The sequence below is a fragment of the Danio rerio genome, chromosome 6 (assembly GCF_052040795.2).
Source record: "Danio rerio strain M-AB ecotype USA chromosome 6, GRCz13ab, whole genome shotgun sequence".
Classification (NCBI taxonomy): domain Eukaryota; kingdom Metazoa; phylum Chordata; class Actinopteri; order Cypriniformes; family Danionidae; genus Danio; species Danio rerio.
The window spans coordinates 56,633,219-56,655,025 of NC_141026.1; the positions used below are offsets into that span (position 1 = coordinate 56,633,219).

The window sequence follows — 21,807 nt, forward strand, 5'->3', positions numbered from 1 at the left end:
ATCAGTCATTTTTCAGCAAGCCTCTGCCCATCCTATTAGCTGAAATGAATATTAGCTGCTTCAGTCCAACCAGGGATGGATTTAACCAATAAACGAGGTAAGCGGCCGCTTAGAGCACCAGAAAATCTGGGGCCCCCAATAAATATAAAAAAAAATAGAAGTATTAATTATACATATAAACTATATAACATTGTTTTCTATCATATTTTGTATGGTGAGAGTTAAACAAATAACATTTTAATGTAAATAAATATTATTTAATATACAATCAAATATAATAATATTATAATAATGTAATGTTATGTAATAATAATAATACAAAATAAAATATCCATCATGGAGCAGTCCAGCAGTCAAATATATAAAATAAAAATCTAAAATAATATAAATATATAAATTCAATATAAAAACATTTAAAGAAAATTAATCATTTAAAATGTAGAGATTGCATTCAGATAAAATGTTGAAAAAAAAAGAATTAGCCTTAAAAAAAAAGCAAAAAAGCAATATAAATAAATATTAAATAAAAATAGAAAGGGTGCATTTCAGGACTTGGGCCCTATGGCCGGAAATGCTTGGGGCCTCAAAATCACTAAACTTCACTCCACTCCAACATCTACATTAGCAGGAGGATGAAGAGGAGACCAGAGTGGACATTTCAGCAAGACAATAATCCAAAACACAGCCAAGGAAAGTCTCAAATGCTTTCAGAGAAAGAAAGTCAAGCTGTAGAATGGCCTAGCCAATCACCTGACTCGAATCCTAGAGAGGATGCAAAATAAAGCTCAGATTTCATAGACAAGACCCACAGAACCATCAAGATTTTTACACTGTGTTACAGCCTGTGAAAGAAATCACACATTTTCCATATACATGTCTATAGTTGACGTCAAGCATATAGATTCACTTTGCAATTATTGATTTGTATTTATCTTTTCAAAAAAAATCAACCTAAACAAAATATAAACTTAGCACAAAATGACAGTATAATATCATTCTTTAAGACACACATTATTAAACACCTTTTAATGATGCTGTAATTTTGTATTATTAAATGTCTCGTATTTCATATTTCTTTAATATATGTTTAGTGGTGCATTAAGTAATGTGTTGTCAATTTTTTCAAATTCACTGGCAATGCTTTTATTCCCTGATGACTGATTTTAGAGTTTAAATGTGGTACTCTTTGAGGCCTATAATTTTTTCCACAATTTGAAGGCAAATGTAATATAAAGCTAGAAGCTTTACTTCATTAATTTTCTGTTTGTGGTTTCAGTGTTTTGAAAGTATCGTTGACAGATGTTTGCTGCTCTTTCATTGCTTTTGTCGCCACCTTTTGGTCACTTTGAAACTTACAGAAAATGTCTTCTTTCCAGGTCGCAATGAGCTTATTGCCAGATATATCAAGCTGAGGACAGGCAAAACCCGCACAAGAAAACAGGTATTTCATGTCCATGCACTTCATATACTATCAATTGTGTTACATTTTAGTTTGCATAACAGTTTAAGGAGTGTAATTAGTTGTAGGTGAATTTGTTTCTTTAAAGTGCCCCTATTGTGCTTTTTTGAATATTGTTTGTGAATGTATAGGGGTCTGCTTTATTCAGATTTACATGCACACTGCTAAAAAATCTTATAGGAAATAGGTTTCGTCTTATTTCTAGTCCAAATAAGTCACAATTCTTAATAGAAGAATCATTTTCTAGGCAATTAAAAATGTGTTTAAAAATGAAGCAAGTTTTTTTTTTCTTAAAATAATTTGAGGTAAGGCAAGTCAGGTAAGCAAACATTTTTAGATTATTTGTTTGCCTCAGTGGTACATTATTTAGCTCTTTCTAAATGACATACCCTCATTCACTATTCCCTACAATAGCCCACCAATGTAGTCCACTTAAGCGAGTGAATAAAAGTGAGTGAGTGAATTGGAGCTCTGAGTGCACTGTAGGAATACTGTTTTGTATGCTGATTGATAAATCCGCATTACATAGACATCGATCTTTGTCACATGTACAAATGTTAATGTAATAATTTATTTAGAAACTTCCAGCAACTTAATTTATTCAGTACGCAAATTCTCAAAGTGCATTGTGGGTATTTTCTTACTGTTGCTTGAGCTCATTAATTGATTAAGTACACTTCAGAACATCTACTACACTGCAAATAAATGCTTTTCTCACTGTGTTGTTTTGTCATTTCTAGTCCAGATATGGAAATATTCTTAAATCGGGCACTAAAATAAAAAATCTTAAAGCAAATAAAATCATGTTTTCATACAATTAGGGCCTGCTCACACTATGCTATCCGAACCGTTTCCCGCATCGTTTGGGAAGTTTGTGCGCGCTGAATCGGGCTCACTTGGCTCACTCTTCCCAGTTGGAAGAGGTGTGCTCGGTTCACTTGGGCGTTTCACCGCATATCAAACGACTTAAACGATATAACTGAAGAAATCTCCAATATGCTGAGCGAGAGCGCTTACTGAACAGTGCATCGTTGACGTAATTGTGCCCAGGCCCGAATGTAATGTGAGTGCGGGCTGTCGGGGGAGACAGGAGGGGGACATGCATGCTTTGGCCCAGTTCAAGGCAACTGTACATAGTGTGAACATAGTCACAACTAATGTCGAGTTCAGACTGCATGAATTTGACTCGCCGACAGATTTTAAGAAATCGCTGACAAATGCCTGCAATCACAGGCTAATGTGGGTCGCCACAGTGGAATGAATCACCAATTTATTTGGCTTATATTTTATGAAGCGGATGCCCTTCCAGCTGCAACCCATCTCTGGAAAACATCCACAGCATTCATTTTTTATGATCCTGATTTTTAGGAATAAAAAATTAAAAACTAATTTTCACTGTCTATAATCAATAATAGGGATGTAACGGTATCAGAATTTCACGGTACGGTAATACCTCGGTATGAATGTCACGGTACGGTATTTATTGAATCATTTACAGGAAAAAACAAAACTTATGAAAATACTCCAAAAAAGTGCCAGAAGTGTCAATGACATACAAATTAGCCATCTATCTGTAAGCTTTGAAACAGGAACTTCAATTTTAATAACAAAAAAATATTAAACCATGTAAAAAAAAATAAAGTTTCAATTTAGTAGTGTTGAAAACTCATCACATTCAACATTTAATCACTCACTCACTTAGATAGAGATGGGTTTAAAGGAAAATTATCATATAAATATAATCTGGTAAAAGCTGGTATCTCTGGGCATTTACAATGTCCCCTGCAACAGAAAAAAACCCTCTCATTTGGGACTGAGGTTTCTGGGACAAGAGAGATATGACTTGGCCCAGGTTGACACCAGTGGGTAACGCTGTGCATTGTCTTTCCCCCACTTGAGAGGACAAACCATGAGTAAGATAGAGATCTCATGTCTGCATCAATCTGAACAGTGTGCTGACAACACCGCTATTCAGTACGCGCGCGACAACACAGCTGATAAGAACTCGCGCGACAACACCGCTATTCAGTACGCGCGCGGCAACAACACCCGCTTTAGAGTTTTTCAGCTCTTTTTCCTCCCCGCTTCTAGCAGCACACTCCATTTCCGCATTACTGGATCTGGAGCGACAACAGACCGCAAGGGATGATGGTCAAGCATGGGCTGATGGGAATTGTAGTTTTCGCTACCTCCCGTTCGCTTCATTCGCCTGAGCAAATTTTCTCAGAAGACCTATAGTTTTACCGAGTCATGCGACTTCGGTAATATCGAAAAAAATTAATATTGCGGTATGACGGTATTTACAATACCGTTACATCCCTAATCAATAATAATAACTCCTGTAAAGTAATCCCACAACTATGGATGGGTACGATAAGTTTTTATCGGTATTACTACTTTTATCGATAAATACTTATCGTTTCAGTTCTCTTATCAGTACTTTTTTGTAGTGGTTTTTATGAAAAAAAACAACAACAAATTGAACAAAATTAACAACACTTTATGTTATAAGTACATTTTTAAATGTAAAATAAAACAAAATCAATAATTGTAAAATAAATTTTTTTTAAAAATTCCTGTAAGGACACACTAATTTACACTCATACTCTACAGACAATTTAGCCCACCTAATTCACCCATACCGCATGTCTTTGGACTGTGGAGGAAACCCAGAGGAAACTTATGCGAATGCGGGAAGCACATGCAAACTCCACACAGAAACACCAACTAACCCAGCCGAGGCTCGAACCAGCGACCTTCTTGCTGTGCGTTGACAGCACTACCTACTGCGCCACCGCGTCGCCATGATTATGTATGATTAAAATATATTGTCTAGAACATTCTTCTTGGTTTTATTCATTTATTTATTAAATTTTTTTAAATCTCTGGACTAGAAACAAGACAAAAGCTCAAAGTAAGAAAAGCAGTTTGCATTGTATGGTTTCAGACACCACTATAAATGCCTCCTCCCTTAAAGAGTGGATTATTAAAGGGTATAGGGGGCACAATTTAGTTACAGAACAAATTTTCAAATGAATCAGGTGAAAAATTTCAGACTCCTTGAGGAATGAGGTGATTTTTACACGTCTATTATACAACATTGTATATATACTGGACATTGTATGCATTACTATTGTAAGAGACCTCTAAATGAAAATGTTTAAAGAGCACAATAGGGGCCCTTTAAGTGTGTTGTGATGTGTGCATGTGTGTTTTTGTTAAGCTGTCTCGACATTCTTCAGGTATCTAGTCACATACAGGTGTTAGCACGGAAGAAAGTCCGAGAGTATCAAGCAAGTATAAAGGTAGGTCGCAAACGCAGCATCTTTTCCCTCTTTGGTTACAGCTTCTCTCTCTCTTTTTTCCTCCTCTTCTTCCTCCTCTTTCTTTTCCTCCTCTTTGGCTTTTCTGTTCTGCAGGTTTCTAGCCATTTGCAGGTTCTTGCCCGGAGAAAATCTCGCGAGATTCAGTCAAAGCTGAAGGTATGCGCTTTCCTGCGGGTGGGACTGGGCTTGACGGCATTTTGCCTTTCCACAAACCAGTGAGAGAACACGATAAGTTCCAGTTATCTATTGGCTGAATCAAATCCTGATGAATGAGTGCTTGCATTCGTAAACTAATGACGGAAAGGAGGCGTACAGTAGCGTAGTGCTTTGCGTTTGCGCTGCTGAATGTGGTAGAGGCTGAAGGTGCATGATTGGCTGAGATCTTTGCCTGATGGCTTTCCTGAGGCTCACTCGTTTCTTCAGCCTTTCTTTCTTTGCATCCAGACTCCATGTGTCTGTCAATACTGCGTTTTTCTCTTGTACAGTCTGTCTGAGACACTGCTGGATGATACAGTATACTGCATTAGAATCGGCTGTCGAATTATGTGTTGTTTTTATGCAGGCTGTGATGTAAATATCAACCCAGTTCTTATTAATATACATTTTCCTGACAAGTATATATTTTGGGCGGGTCAAAAATGTGAATGTGCTATTTATGAATTGTTTGTACACAATTGATTTATATATACAGGACTGCATAAAATACTGGACCTTTTTTTTTTATTATTTTCTTCTTTTAGTGTTTAGCTTTGATTGATGAGGTGGCAAAATTACATAAACAGATTGGCATAAAATATTGCACATAATGTAGCGTTTGCATTAATAGCATGCAGTTTTGTTGCATGTTAGATGGTAGATGTTCAGCGCCCCCTGCCATCCTATATATAAACTACAGTACAGAAGTAGATAGTGTTCATTAATGCACACATATTTAACAGCCATATAGGGAAATTCAGAGATGACTTGAAAATTCTCTGTTTATCTGGATTAATGATTTACAAATATAATTAATTAATACTGGAAATGCACAAAGAATTATATTTTTATTTTCTAAATTACTGATGACATTGCAAATTTGATCATAAAAATGAAGATTTTGTCATTAGGAGTACTTTTTGAAAACAAAAAACATTTATACATTTTTAAATGATACATTAGCAATGTTTTAGCTTCAGAAGAAATCAATATCAAGCGTCATTAAACCTGATTTTCACAACAAATTTGCCTAATTGTTATTAGAGCATTGTAGAATAAAGGAAATATTAATATTTTACTCAAATACATATCTAACATACATACATGCATACATACAGTTGAAGTCAGAATTATTAGCACCCCTTTGAATTTTTTATTTCTTTTTTTCCCCAAATTATGTTTAACAGAGCAGGAAAGTTTTCACAGTATGTCTGATAATATTTTTTCTATTGGAGAAAGTCTTATTTTTTTATATTTTGGCTAGAATAAAAGCAGTTTTTAATTTTTTTAAACACTATTTTAAGGTCAAAATTATTAGCCCTTTTAAGCTATATATTACTTCAATTATCTACACACAACAAACCATCGTTATAAAATAACTTGCCTAATTACCCTAACCTGCCTAGTTAACCTAATTAACCCAGTTAAGCTTTTAGATGTCACTTTAAGCTGTATAGAAGTGTCTTGAAAAATATCTAGTCAAATATTATTTACTGTCATCATGACAAAGATAAAATAAATCAGTTATTAGAGATGAGTTATTAAAATTATTATGTTTAGAAATGTTTTGAAAAATCTGCTCTCCGTTAAACAGAAATCGGGGAAAAATAAAGAGGGGGCTAATTATTTAGGGGGGCTAATAATTCTGACTTGTGTATATATATATATATGTGTGTGTGGGTGTGTGTATGTATATTAATGCATTTAGAGAAAAAAAATCTATTATAGATGGATAAATAGACCCACACATACATGCATATTAAGGCTGCGTGATATTGGAAAAATCTGACTTTGCGATATTTTGTTTTGCTGCAATATATATTGTGATATGAATATATATTTCACCAAATTATTTGATTTGAATAGCTCTATTTGGAAAAAAAAAATTGATTAATTTAGATTGACTGGAATGATCACGTCTTTTTCTTTGCATTGCATCTGCATAAATTATAATCAACTACAAACAAAAATAAATAAACAAGCAGTGCTTTATGGTTTTGTGGGGAGTATACCAGTATTCAAGTGCAGAAATTGAACAATCAAACAAAAAAATGACATGGTCATCATTTTATAAATAATTTAAAAACTATTTATAATTTAAAAAATATTTTTATTAAATAAAATATCTTTAAAAATAGTTGAATAATGTCTTTAGTATTGCGTCAATCTTCAATAAATAATCAAATCCTGTATTGTGACTATTGCACATCCACACATTGTAAAATCGATACTCAACTTACTTGCATACTTCAAACATTTATATATTTATTTATTTTTTTATTTAGAATATAAATATATATGTATTTTTCTGGTATGTTATTAATATACAGTATGTGGTACATCGTTTTTGAGCAAAGTATTACAATTTCTGCTTGCCAAGGCACATACTTTCCAAAACGTTTCATTGTACATTTGAAACTATCTAGAATAGAATTGAAGTTGCCATTTATCCCAAAAATTGCTGTCAGAGACAATAGTTTTAGCGAAATTGCTCTCTAAATATTGTACTAATGGTCTCTCTTTCTTTTGATTCAGGCCATGAACTTGGTAAGTGTGGATTTGAATTGTGCGAATTATTGTTGACTTTTTATTTTTGCTTGGCTTTGCTTGGCTGTCCTGCGCAGGTTCAGCTTACATCCAGCGCTGCCATTATGAAGTCCTGTTCTCTGGCCCTGCGGTCTGCATAGATTGCTCATAATTCTTGTGTCAATAATGTGCCTGGCCGTTTCGCTTTCTGCAGTTTCCATGTCCGTCCGTCTTCTTCGTGATGTACCGCAGAGATCGTAGAGGCTTTTGTAAATTCAAGAAACTTAATTGTGATCCACCACTTATTGTGGTGGTGCTTCCGAGTGGGCCGCAAGCCTTTTTATCATCCACTTTGATTTATTGTGATGCAAAGTGACGTACTACACGCTCAGCCTCTGGAGAACTGGAATTTCAAGCCGGGCGGATTGTTCAGTTCTGCTTTCCTTTGTGGGCACATGTTTTTAATGCGGCATAATTTAATAGCCCTTAAACATGGATGTGTTTGGTGAAAGACTGCACTTAAAGAGAAAGCTAGAAAGGAGTTCAAAAGCCTTTGGCTTTATTTTATATACTCTGAGTCAATATGTTGATGTTGCCCATTATTAGATATCTGTCTTTATTTTGGCTTTTTCCCCTCTACTCTTTGTTATTCGAAACCTCAGACCCTTCTAAAAAATGACTTTGAGATGCTTAGAGACAAACCGTTTGCTCAGGATTCACCTGAAATAACTGATTGGCAAAATAACAACATGGATTTTTTACAATATAGTCTTTGCAAGGCAGCAGTGAATTGATGTAGTCTTCAAAGATTTTGCATGCGGCTTGTTTTAAACCACTAAACTTAAGCCTAAGTTTGTTTCAGTCTTAGGTATGGACTGTGATGTAATATTTTATTTTCATCGACTTACTTGGTAACGAGTTCGATATGTATTTAGAAATTCTCTCATTGCCTGAGATTTATTAGATTATGCAGCAGCATTCCAAAATCTAACCAACAGCCATGACATCATCATGTTATTTGCATACTGACTTGTGATTGTTTTTTCCTGACACCTGTCTCCATGTTGTACTAGTGTTGTCACGATACTGGAATACGATATCAGTCGGTCCTAAAATTTAAAAAACGTCCATTTCCCGCTAACATTTGAGCACTGTTGAGCACATTCTCACGTTGTGCTCAGCAGAAATGACTGTGATTGGCCGTAAAGGTCATCAGTTCACTGACAGTTCACCTACACCTTTATTTACCTTAAAAAAAAAAAAAGCTAACTAAAAATGTTACCTTCTGAGAACTTCATGACCCTATACATGCAGTATATACCGATAAATTAAAGTCACACCAGACCCGGAAGAACACGCGAATAGACATCCTGTGGCATGATATGTGCGAATGGCATGGCTCGAATGTAACATTTTGCGCGTTTCACGTGAATCGCTCGAGTTCAAAAATCTGAACTTAATCGGACATTCACGCCACGTTAACCAATCAGGAGCTTGCACTTGTGGGGGGTGATTGTGACGTACAGCCTGTTGTTGGTGTCCCGGGGGAAATCCTCCAGCCGACACCGACAACAGTTCATCAAACTGGGCTCGGCTCAGTCAGAAGCACCGCTGAATGCCTCCATCATCCAGGTTCAGTTTCTGGAGGAGTTTATGAGCTCACAGAGCTGGATGCACCTCTGAAAGGATCTAGCGGACTCAGACACGGCCCTAAACATATCGACGCTGTTTTTCAGCCTTCATAAAGCACATAAACACTTATTTTCTTATTAAGATCCATGTTAGCCATTTAGCAACAAAGCTAGAGTCACCGGGCAGACAAAAGCCCTTCCGATCTTGCGAATCCGCGTCTGTTCTGAAGTGGATTTGACGCACAAATGAAGCTGGGGTTTGACGCGCAAATAAAGAGTAAACTCAAATGTTCACGCAGCTATTTATGCGCGAATAACGCGATTTATCCGCACATTCTGCATCTGGTGTAAACAGCGCTAGTCAACGTGATTACACATTTTAATTCAGCAAATTCTTTTTTTTTTTTTTTTTTAAGTGAATGAATTATTTTATGTAACTCGGGTTACATTGTTAAACTCAATATTATTTAGACTCAAATATTATTACTTATTTTTTTTAAGCAATGCATTACTTTATTTGTTACTTATAAAAGTAATATTATTACGTAACTCGTGTTACTTATAATGCGTTACCCCCAACACTGCTCAAGGACATCAGAGACTTATTTTCTTGTTGAAAGCAGGCATTATAGGTGTCAGGAACATCTCTCTCTCATCTACTTGTGATCTGGATTAAAACATCTGAAAGCTAGGTATAAACACTGTGGATATGTGAAGAAAGGGTATGTGGTAATATAAAAAAAAAATGTATTACTATTTAGCTGAGTGTGTTTTGTGATGGTGTGTAGTCTGAATAAATGGATGAATAAATTTGACGGTAGTTGGTAGCAAGTTTTAATGAGGGATTTTTTTAAACAATCTAATCGGCTGATCGTTTATTCATTTGAAGCAGATCATTTAGGAAACAGGAAATGCTCTTTAGCTTTGTTTGGAACTTTTTTCTTTATGGAAACAGAAAAAAAGACTACATTTTCTGCTACTCTGGAAAACAACACTCATGCTTTTGTGATATTACTGAACTACTGCATATCTTACAAATTAATTATTGTATTGAGTGTCAATCTAATGTCAACTCGCAATTTGTTAAAACAACAGTTATGATATCATTAGTTCTGGGCAAAGATTAATGGCATCCAAAATACAAGTTGATTTTGACATTAGATTTGAGTATTATACAATATACAGTCTAGTCTGAATTATTCATAACCCTGGCATTTTCTGACTTAAGTTATTTTAATTTATTTATTTTTTGACCAGAATGACATAGGCTTCACCTAAAAGATAATAAGATGATGTACACGAGGCGTTATTGTGGAAAAATATATTTCCCAGCTTTTATTTATCTTTAAACAAAAGGTGGAGGCAGGATTTGCCAAGGTTATGAATTATTACTGGTATGACTATATATTTCATCTATATGTACACACATACATAAAAACAAAACCATGCAATTAAAAAAATTGCATAGATATTTACATTTAAATATAGTTTGTATCCTATACATACAGTTGAAGTCGATTATTATCCCCTCTTTGATTTTTCTTTTTTAAATATTTCTCAAATGATGTCAAACAGAGCAAGGACATTTTCATAGTATGTCTGATAATATTTTTTTCTTCTGGGGAAAAAAGTCTTATTTGTTTTATTTCGGCAAGAATAAAAGCAGTTTTTATTTTTTTTAATGCCATTTTAAGTTCAAAAGAATTAGCCCCTTTAAGCTATATATATTTTTAAGCTATATATATATATTTTGTTTTTGTTATATACAATAACTTGCCTAATTACCCTAATCTGCTTAGTTAATCTAATTAGCCTAGTTAAGTCTTTAAATGTCACTTTAAGCTGTATAGAAGTGTCTTGAAAAACATCTAATCAAATATTATATTCTTTTATTATGACAAAGATAAAATAAATCAGTTATTAGAGATGAGTTATTAAAACTATTATGTTTAAAATTGTTAAAAATCTTCTCCCTTTTAAACAGGAATTGGGGAAATAAATAAACAGGAAGGCTAATAATTCAGGGGGGCTAATATAAATATAAATGTATAAATTTAGACCTTTTTATCTAAATATAAATTCACATTTTCTCAAATATATGCATGCATCTGTTTATATGTACAGTTGAAATCAAAGTTATTAGCCCTGTGATTTTTATTTATTTATGTTTTCAAAATATTTTTCAAATGATGTTTAACAAAGCACAGGATTTTTATTTTATTTATTTATTGTTATTTATTTATTTTTTATTTTTATTTTAAATATTTTTTTTTCTTCTTAAGAAAGTCTTATTTGCTCTATTTTGGCTAAAATAAAAGCCATTTAAAAAACAATTTAAAATCATTTTAAGGTCAATATTATCATCCCTCTTAAGCAATAGTTTTTCCCGATAGACTACACAACAAACCATCAATATACAATCACTTGCCTAATAACCCAAACCTGCCTAGTTAATCTAATCAACCTAGTTAAGCCTTTAAACTGCACTTTAAGCTGCATACTAGTATCTTGAAAAATATCTAGTCAAATATTATTTACTGTCGTCATGGCAAAGATAAAATAAATCACTCATTCATTCTATTTTCTTCAGCTTAATCTCTTTATTATTCTGGGGTCACCACAGCGGAATGAACTGCTAACTTATCCAGCAAAAGTTTTACACAGCAGATGCCCTTCCAGCTGCAACCCAGTACTAGGAAACATCCATACACACTCATTTACACACATACACTACGGCCAATTTAGTTTCTTCAGTTCACCTATAGCACATGTGTTTGGACTGTGGGGGAAACCAGAGCACCCGGAGGAAACCCACGCCAACACGGGGAGAACAAATAAACTCCACACAGAAATGCCAGCTGACCCAGCCGAGGCTCGAACCAGCGACCCTCTTGCTGTGAGGCGACAGTGCTGATCACTGAGCCACCGTGTCGCCCCTTAAAGTAAATCAGCTATTAAAAATGAGTTATTAAAACTATTATGTTTAGAAATGTGCTGAAAAAAATCTTCTGTCCATTAAAAAAAAATTGGGGGGCTAATTATTCAGGAGGGCTAATAACTCTTACTTCAACTGTACATATTAAATATAGCATATCTCTACCGTGAAGCCTTAAACATCAGCTAAACTGAAACTTTAACACTTTTCTTTTGCTGTCTTGCAAATGCTGGAAATAAAGACCCCCTGTCATTTCCCTTCTTCTGATGCTTTATCTTGCTTTGTCGTAAATCAGCAGGCTGCTTTGCATTAACTACAATTAACAACATGCTTTAGTTTGTCTGTATTTCCCACTGGATTATTGTGCTCACCTGTTTCTCCTCCCTCTCCTCAGGATCAAGCGTCTAAAGACAAGGCTCTCCAGAACATGGCGGCTCTTTCCTCTGCTCAGATTGTGTCTCCGAGTCTCATCAAGACCTCCCTTCCACCTCTTCCACAGTCCCCTTACCCTCCAGCCGCACGGGTACAATTCATTATATAAACATTTACAGAAAAAACTGTTTGGCTAAATGATGTGGTATTTGCAAGGCAGCGCTGAAGTGATGTATTCTTCAAAGAGTTTGCATTGGGTTTGTTTTTACCCTCCAGGCGTGTATTATTCCTTCTAAATAGCTTATAATAGTTTCAGTCTAATATATATGCATGATTCACTCCCCTACAAAATCATGCCAGTTCATCTGAATGAACTGTGTGCGGGTATAGCGCGAGCGGAGACATTTATGCATCTTTGCACCTAAAATCCCCAAACGCAGCACTCAGGAACAGATTAAAACAGTTGTTATGTGAACTTGCTGAAGTTAAAAAAGCCTGCAATGCTTGCCCCACCTTTCTGCTCTTCTAATTGGCCGATTGCTCTACAACTGAACGCGAATGATTGGTTAATATCAGCTGTCAATCACTCAGTCAATCTCTTTTGCCTTCAGGAGCTACAACTGCGAAAATGTGAAGCGCTGAAGATGAGAGAATGAAAATAACACTGGCTGATTTACCTACAGTTACTAATAATGGCACATCATGTGATCATGTGCTGAATGTTAATGCACCATTTACACTTTTCCAAGAGTGGATAAAAGACTTCCAGTGGCTTCAAGTCCGCTATAAATATGACTAAAGCCTTTCACTGTGAAGTCTGTGTGATGGGGTTTGCAGGTAACAGCGTTTCCCACTGAATCTACACATTTTATGCACGAGAGGTGCTGCATAATCCTTCATTTAATCTTCACGATGCTGTCAGCCTTGCAAGCTATATATAACATTTAAAATAGTTAATGAAAAGACCGTTATTGCTATTAAGATGACATGCAAATAATAAGTTATATATCAATATAAATGTGGGCAGGGCGATGGATTGCGATGCCGGCTCAGCATCGTGAAGTTTGTCGGCCATCTGCGATGGACAATGGCATCGTCTTTCTGCTCAACCCTAATAGACGCATATTAACATGTTTCTGTAGTAACTCATATAAACATGTCCACAGAACAGGATTTGCAAAGAAACTGGGATTAAAAGATTCAACTCTGTTCAACTCTCTGTGATTAGCTGCACCTCAAGAATGAGTTTTACAAGTTTAAACATTTTAAAAACATTAGAACATGTTTGTAATAAAGACAGTAAAATATAATTCATAACCACTGGAAGTACCACAGCCGCATAGTGTCAGCGTTTGTGTACTGAAAACTTTGTAACAGCATATGTGTGTGGCTCATCATTTTAGTAAGGCTTGAATAAACTCCAACACATATAAATTAAATAATCTCACTCTGTTTTTTTTTTTTAGTAATAAACTGGATCTTTCTGTTTCTGTCACTGACTGCTGTTTATCTGACATAACACAGGACAAACAGACACTAGGACTGCGCAAGATGTCATTTCAGCATCGATATCGCAATGGGATCATTCGCAATAGTCACATCGCGAGGATACGCAATATTCTGGAGTCTGCATTATGTCTGGATTATGATTATATAATAAAATAATTAAAATGTTTTTGTAGCCGGTGACTATGTAATAGGGTTTGTTATGTAGGGCAGGGGTCACCAAACTTTCCTGGAGGGCCGGTGTCCTGCAGATTTTACCTCTAATCCTAATCGAACACACCTGAATTAGCTAATCAAGGTCTTACTAGGTATACTTGAAACACCCAGGCAGGTGTGTTGAGGCAAGTTGGAGCTAAACCCTGCAGGGACACCGGCCCTCCAGGACAGAGTTTGGTGACCCCTGATGCAGGGTCTTAAAAGCATTCAGGCCTAAGAAATTGTACCGTTTATAAAATGTTTATAAAACGAAGAATACGCAGTATTATTTTACATTTAATTATTTAACTACTGTATACCTGAACACAGGTCAGCTCCTCTGAAAATAATCATATGCTGTTTATTTAGTTTGTGTCTTTATCTTTATTGTATTTATCTATGCTGGTAGATTTGTTTCTCATATTTTGTGCATATGTGCTCCCCTAGAGAATCACCCCAATCCATCTAAAATAATAAATTCTATCCAAATGGTTATTAAACTCCTCTTGTTAAATTGTGTTATGTATCAGAAAAAAATATATATTGCGACGTTTAATTTTTCCAATATCGTGCAGCCCAAACAGATAGAGGTGTGAACCTATACTGGTCCCATGGTTCGGTTCGGTTACGATTATCATGCCATCAATTCGGTTCAATTCGATATCTTGGTGCATCACGGTGCAATGACGATGCTTTCCATACACACTGTTATATTTTGGGGGGAGGCTATAACAAGCTGTCTGTATAAAAACAGACACACAGTACCACTCTGTCTTTCATTTAAACACACACATACACAAACATAGACAGCAACAAACACACACACAAACACACTTAAGCCCTTGCAATATTCGTTTAACCTGGGAAAGCTCTCGATAAGCGGAGCAAAAAAAAAAAAACGAAAAAAGAAGCACTTTTCTGACGGTCCCTTACTGAGAGCTCCTCTCCGCTCGAGCTCTCTTGGCTAAACTGATGATATTGCAAGGGCTTAAGGGAGCAGTGGTCGTAATGTCGAGCAAAAAAAAAAAGAGAAAAAGACAGCTGTGAAACATAACCAGCTTTGTCTTTTTGTAGGAAACACACTTTCAGATCTTTTTAGGGTAAGAGGTTTTTGAGTTATTGCCGCTATAACTGAATGTGTCAGGAATATCGAAAACAAATCCAACCTAACTTTAATTTTAATTAACCACGCTCATTTCTGGCGCCCCCCTGGATGTACAGTGTTTGCCTACACTGCCTATGCCACGGGCTGTTTCTGAGTTGGCTCCTGAGTGTTGTGAATACCGGCACTCACCTCCCTCACAACAGAGCGCATAGGAGATAAATGACGTCAGTCTATAATAACCGGTTATGATTATTACTGAACAGATACCGAATTGTCCGCGTCTGCATCGCAGTGCACCGGAAAAACAATTAATTTTGACACCCCTACTAACAGACACTCGCATGGGAACGGTGGGCGGGGAGAACCAGCTCATTGGCCGACAGCTAGCTCTCTGCAAGTCTCACATGGTCGCCCACTGAAGCTAAGCAGGGCTGTGCCCGGTCAGTACCTGGATGGGAGACCACATGGGAAAGCTAGGTTGCCGAAAGTGGTGTTAGTGAGGCCAGCAGGGGGCGCCCAACCTGCGGTCTGTGTGGGTCCTAATGCCCCAGTATAGTGACGGGGACGCTATACTGCTCAGTGAGCGCCGTCTTTCGGATGAGACGTTAAACCGAGTTCCCGACTCTCTGTGGTTGTTAAAAATCCCAGGATGTCCTTCGAAAAGAGTAGGGGTTTAACCCCGGCATCCTGGCCAAATCTGCCCACTGGCCTTTGTCCATCATGGCCTCCTAACCATCCCCATATTCAATTGGCTGCATCACTGTCTCCTCTTCACCAATCAGCTGGTGTGTGGTGTGCGGTCTGGCGCAAAATGGCTGCCGTCGCGTCATCCAGGTGGATGCTGCACACTGGTGGTGGATGAGGAGATTCCCCCCACTGTGTAAAGCGCTTTGAGTGCCCAAAAAAGCGCTATATAAATGTAAGGAATTATTATTAATTATTATTATTATTATTATTTGCATTTAAAGGCACAGGCTACAAAAGCAGCTGTCCTCAGATCCCATAAATGGGCATATTCTGCAATGTATATTAAATAATCTGATGGGTATTTTAAGCTGAAACTTTACAGACACATTCTGGAGACGCAAAAGACTCATCTTTTGTCTTGTAAAATGGGTGAAATAGGAGCCCTTTAAGTCATTTGTTGAAATTTGTATTAATTTTGCAGAAAAAAAATTATATTGCAATGTCAGATATATTCCAGCCCTACATTAAAGCCCTGATTTACTAAAGTTATGAAGCAAACTGATTGATTGTTTTGTGTTTTTGTTTTTTTCCCCAGTTCTGGCCGACCCCCATCCCAGGTCAACCTGGACCCTCTCAGGAGTGAGTAACTCATGCATCTACATGTCATGCTTTAATGTGTGTTTCAATGTCTGACACGTTTAATGGATCATGTTTTTATGCATCAGGCTGGTTCTTAAGCACAACCCAGGAAGAAGTCCTGGGCTAGGCCGCACCAGCTACGCGTAAGTTCGCTCCGCAGAGCTTGAAATGATATTTAGCTAGCATTAGCATTTAGCTGGAATGGGAATCAGTTTTCCAGTTATAGTTAATAAGTATGTTAACAGTAGTAGTAGAAGTCAATTGACTGATGTAGACTACCGATTGTAATTAGTGAGGCATAATTCTATAATATTAGGGATTTATTAAAAATGTATAATTAGTATAATCATTGTATATAATTATATTATAATTATATATTATTAAATAATTTAGTGAGTTTGTCATTCATAATCAAATAATAATATTAATAGTACATAAATTAGGCATTATATATATATATATATATATATATATATATATATATACACACATATATATTAGGGATGCAACGATTTAGCGATTTCACCATAAATTTAATTCGTCACAATTAATTAATTCTAAAGGCTTCTCAACACCGCGCTTCTTTGTGGAACAAAACTTCTGCAACTAAACAAAGTTATGCCAACTGTGCTTGCACACCGAGCTTGTACATCGAGGCTCACACACTCTGGATTAAAAATGGCTGAGGCTATTAACTAATGGCATGGTACGGTTCGGTACGTTTTTATGGCCATTTCCACTGTCAAAAGGTATCTAAAAGCTAACGGTACCATACTACTTTTTGGGTATGCTTTCGGAAGGGTACCTAGCACAACAAAAGGGTACCAAAAGGCGGAACTAGACACGCAGCTGAATGCTATTGGTTTACAGAGATACGTCACTAGCTTGCGGACAAGCAGGAGAAGGAAAACAAAGGAAACGCCATATTTTAAATGCACAGCTGAGACATTACACTGTAATAATATATACATATAATAATGAGCCATGGTCGATCTGAGCTCAAACAAACCTTGTCGTCATCTTGATGAACAGCCACCAAGCCAAGAAGAAGAGAAGAATCTACCCTGTGCACTCTACTAGTTGTTTATAAGACCGTCTAAAGCGCGAGCGATTTCACATTTCTCGCTGCGCATCTATTTACAAATAATGAACTTCTTGATTTTTGACATGCGTGTAATTATTGACGTGCTTCTGACATCCGATCCTTTCAGAAAGGACAAACGCGAGAGTAAAGCGTGAAAAAGCAATGGAGAAGTCAGAAAAAACGAAGGTCATGTTTAACTATTACTGTACCATTGGTTCCCTTTTGGCAGTGGAAATGCAAGCCTGATAAAAGTGACCCGTACTGACCCGTAGTGTACCCCTCAGTGGAAATGAGCCTTAAGGGTCGTTCACATATCGCGTCTTTTGCACTCTCAAGTTTCTTATTTTTCAAGGAAGGCGCATGGCTTACACGCACATATTGGTAGCGACGCGTTCACGATTTCCATGCGGACCTAGTTGAAAACATCTCCACTTTTCAGAATGCCCAGAGCACACCGCAAGTCACGTGATGTGAACTGAGCTTCAACTTCATACTTGTATCTAATATACACATTTGTACTCTGGTCCAAAAAAAAATATATATATATACAAAAGAAAAATACTCAACAATGATGATCAAAAGTGCTTTTCAGACAGAGGTTTAGCAGCCTTTGACTAGATTTGTTCTCTTTAAAAGGGAAATACCTAATTTTTTTTTATTCTTATTTTTTTATTCTTTGTTCTGTCATTTGTTTTCAGTGTAAAATAATTACTTATGTTTAAATGCCAAAAACGTTTTTTCACTCAAGTTCAAAGAGAAATTGACTATTGTTTAATTTTTTTATGATTATTTTATGCTGTATTTGCTTACTGAGCAGCAATAAATAACACTTTAAAATATAAGGAGTTTTCATGAGAATTACTAAATTAGTAGTGTTTTAAAATTACGAATGCATAATAGAAACCGTGATTATTCCTCAGACTATAATCGTACAACCAAAATCTATAGTCGTCACATCCCTAATATACATATTAAACACCCAGTCAGAATAAGTATGTTATTTTATTTTTCGATATATAATGTTATGTTGAATAAAGATGCATTATTTCACCCATGATTTTGACATTTTATTTTCTCAAAAAATATTTGAAACATTAAAGCAGAAACTTTGATTGCATTAAATATTCTCTATTTGGATTTATAGTAAAGTTAGTACACACTTAGTAAATTTACTTTAATAAAAAAAACTTTAGTAAAAATAATTGTCTCATAAAAACAGTTTTTGATGAATTGAACACATTACAAAGTGAATTTATTCACATCATTACCACAAACCTCCTTCTAGAACTTAATCAAAATCTAAACATAATTAGTCCTCAATTTTGCTATATAAATTTTTGTATGCTGTTTAACCAATTCCAGTGTCCAGCTTTTGGCACCATATTAAACCGCATCATGGGCTCTGTGGTCCAGAGACCAGTGTCTTGAACTTGTGTGTTATCACACACTACTTCTGTCATTCAGCACTTTCACGCTGAAGTAGGTGAACTTACGCTTAGCTGATACGGCCGAAAGCAAACTGTTGTGGAGAAAGTGAAGTGTCAAAGTGTGAAATACACCACCTTTAAACCAAAGCAGAAGGGTTCCCACAATCAATATCAGAATATCAGGGGAATATCAGGGAATCTGTGTTTTATGAGGTCTATATTTTAACTATAAAGAGTTTTTTTACATCACACAGGCCTTGATTTAAATCTATAAATACAAAGTTTTTGTTGTAACACAAGTCCTGATTTTAGCTATAAACACCAGCTTTTTTTTATCACATGAGCCTTGATTTTAAGCTATAAAGACCAGATTTTTGTTGTAACACAAGTCCTGATTTTAGCAATAAAAAACTGCTTTTTGTTGTGACATAAGCCTTATTTTAGCTTTAAAGACCGGCACTTTTCATTGCATAAGCCTTGATCGTAAGCTATTAAGACCAAGTTTTTTGTCGTAACACAAGTCCTGATTTTAGCTATAAAAACCAGCTTTTTGTCATAACACAAGTCCTGATTTTAACTATAAAAAGCAGCTTTTTCTGTTATGACAAGTCTTATTTTAGCTTTAACAAAACATATTTTCACCTTGATTTTCAAGCTGTTAAAACCCGTTTTTTTGTTGTAACACGAGTTCTGATTTTTTAAACTAAGTTCAGTTTTTTTCATCACATAAGCCTTGATTTTATGCTATAAAGACCAGCATTTTTGTCATGACATAAGCCTTATTTTAGCAATAAAGACCAGCTTTGTTGTTCCACATAAACCTCCACATAAACCTTTTTTTGGCGATAAATACCAGCTTATGATTTTAGCTACACAGACTATTTAATATTTCATGGCTATTTGCCAAACTCATATTTGATATACTGATTTAAATGTATATTGCTAAATGTCTGTAAAAAATACAGGTTTCTATCTCATAACATTTCATTTGTTCAGTTTCATAGTTTTTTGGAAGTCATAGCAGTTTTTTTAGTCAATGTTCATGTTTAAGGATAAATACTGCCCTAGATTAAACGCTGTAGTGATTTGTGAGTGAATCGTTTAGTTATTTTGAATTCAGAATTGTTCACATTAATCAGAATGATTCACTTTTCAGTTGAATTTGAGTGATTTGAACAGTGCTGATCTAGAAGTTATGAGTGGTGATAAATGTGGGAATCCTGACAGCAGAAAGTTTCACTCCAGTAAATACCTTTAAATAATCAGCCAACACATTTGCACAGATTCTAACAAATCCTGAACACTTTTCAGCATCAAGCCATTCGTAAATCCCTACCCCAACTTGTCAGGACCCGTTCAGTCCACAATATCAGGTAAGCACACCACTGCTTCAGTTCTGTGTGTGCGTGCGTCTGTGTGTTTGTCTGTGTCTATGTGTTTGTCCATTTGTGTGTTTTTTTTTTTGTTTATTTGTGTGCAAATATTTGATTGCATGTGTGTACTTTTCTGTGATTTGTCTGTGTGCTTTCTGCGTGTGTGTTGGTCCATATGTGCATGCAGGCGTGTGTGTTTTGCATGTTTATTTGTTTGCATTTGTGTGTTTGTTTGTTTGTGTGGGTGAATGTTTGTTTGTGAATGTCTCTTTGTGTGTGTGTGTGTGTGTGTGTGTGTGTGTCTGTTTTTGTGCATGTTGATTTGCTTGTGTTTCTGTTTGTCATTTTGTTGTGTGTAGTTGCTTGTATGTATGTATGTGTGTGTATGTGCGCGCATCTTTGTGTGTCTATGCGTGTGTGCGCGTGCATTTGGTCTGTGTGCATGTTTTGTCTGTGTGCGTGTTTGTCTGCGTACATGTGTGTGTGCATTCTTGTGTGCATACGTGCGGTGTGTTTTTGTTTTTGTATTAGTTGGTGTGTTTGTTTGTGCGTGCATGCGTTCGTGTGTGTGTGTGTGCGTGTGCGTGTGCGTGTGTGCGCGTGCGTGCGTGTATGTGCGTGAGATTGTGACCGGCGCCCTCTTTTGTGTGTATTCAGCATATGAGTCTCTGGCTCCGCCTCCTCCGCCGGTGGCCACAGCAGTGCCCGTGTGGCAGGACCGCACCATCGCCTCCTCCAAGCTGCGTATGCTGGAGTATTCAGCCTTCATGGAGCTGCCGCAGGACCAGGACTCTGTGAGTGGAAAAGAGCGACTGATGAAAATGTGTTTATGCTAGAACAGCAGTGTCCAAACTACACCAGACCTGCTTCAGAAGGGGAACAAGTCAAAAATGCAGGAACAGGACTGGAGTCTGGAGACTTCTGTACTAGAAAATGCCTCTAATTTGCATTAATTAATTGAATTTATTTTTTTTAATTTTAATTGGATTTTATTTTCAATTACATTTTTATTTTATTAATGTATTAATGTATTAATGTATTTTTATTTTTTTTGTTTTGTTTTTAGTTTTTCATTTTATTTTTATGTACATAAGCATCAGAGTAATGAATTTAATTAAAATTAACTCAATAAATACATAATATTTTGGTTTGCTTTCATGTCATAATATATTGTTAATTATTTGCAGAATTTAAATAATTAATCAAGCTTTGATTGAAATGTAATTTTTAAATATGTTTGTTTTTTTATATTTAGTTTATTAGAATTAAAATAAGTAAATCTCATTATTTTTATTCAGCTATAAAAATTACCCTCTCTGAATGCTAAAATGTGAATGCAATTAATTT

The 21,807-nt window shown here is 35.9% G+C and overlaps 3 protein-coding genes across 15 annotated transcripts in view; 2 read left to right on the forward strand and 1 right to left on the reverse strand.

Moving 5' to 3' along the window:
• Positions 1–21,807, reverse strand: part of slc12a5a (solute carrier family 12 member 5a) — a 2,560,186-nt gene that overhangs the window by 590,825 nt on the left and 1,947,554 nt on the right. The window lies entirely within an intron of this gene.
• The window catches only part of anks1ab (ankyrin repeat and sterile alpha motif domain containing 1Ab), a 413,081-nt gene that overhangs the window by 285,704 nt on the left and 105,570 nt on the right, over positions 1–21,807 (forward strand). The window lies entirely within an intron of this gene.
• The window catches only part of tead3b (TEA domain family member 3 b), an 87,118-nt gene that overhangs the window by 56,235 nt on the left and 9,076 nt on the right, over positions 1–21,807 (forward strand). The window contains exons 4-11 of one of the 12 annotated variants that reach the window (XM_087256186.1): positions 1,377–1,441; positions 4,702–4,764; positions 7,516–7,527; positions 12,467–12,595; positions 16,533–16,576; positions 16,663–16,719; positions 20,399–20,460; positions 21,118–21,254. In XM_087256186.1, the coding sequence (XP_087112312.1) occupies positions 1,377–1,441; positions 4,702–4,764; positions 7,516–7,527; positions 12,467–12,595; positions 16,533–16,576; positions 16,663–16,719; positions 20,399–20,460; positions 21,118–21,254 (569 nt within the window). 12 annotated transcript variants of the gene reach the window in all.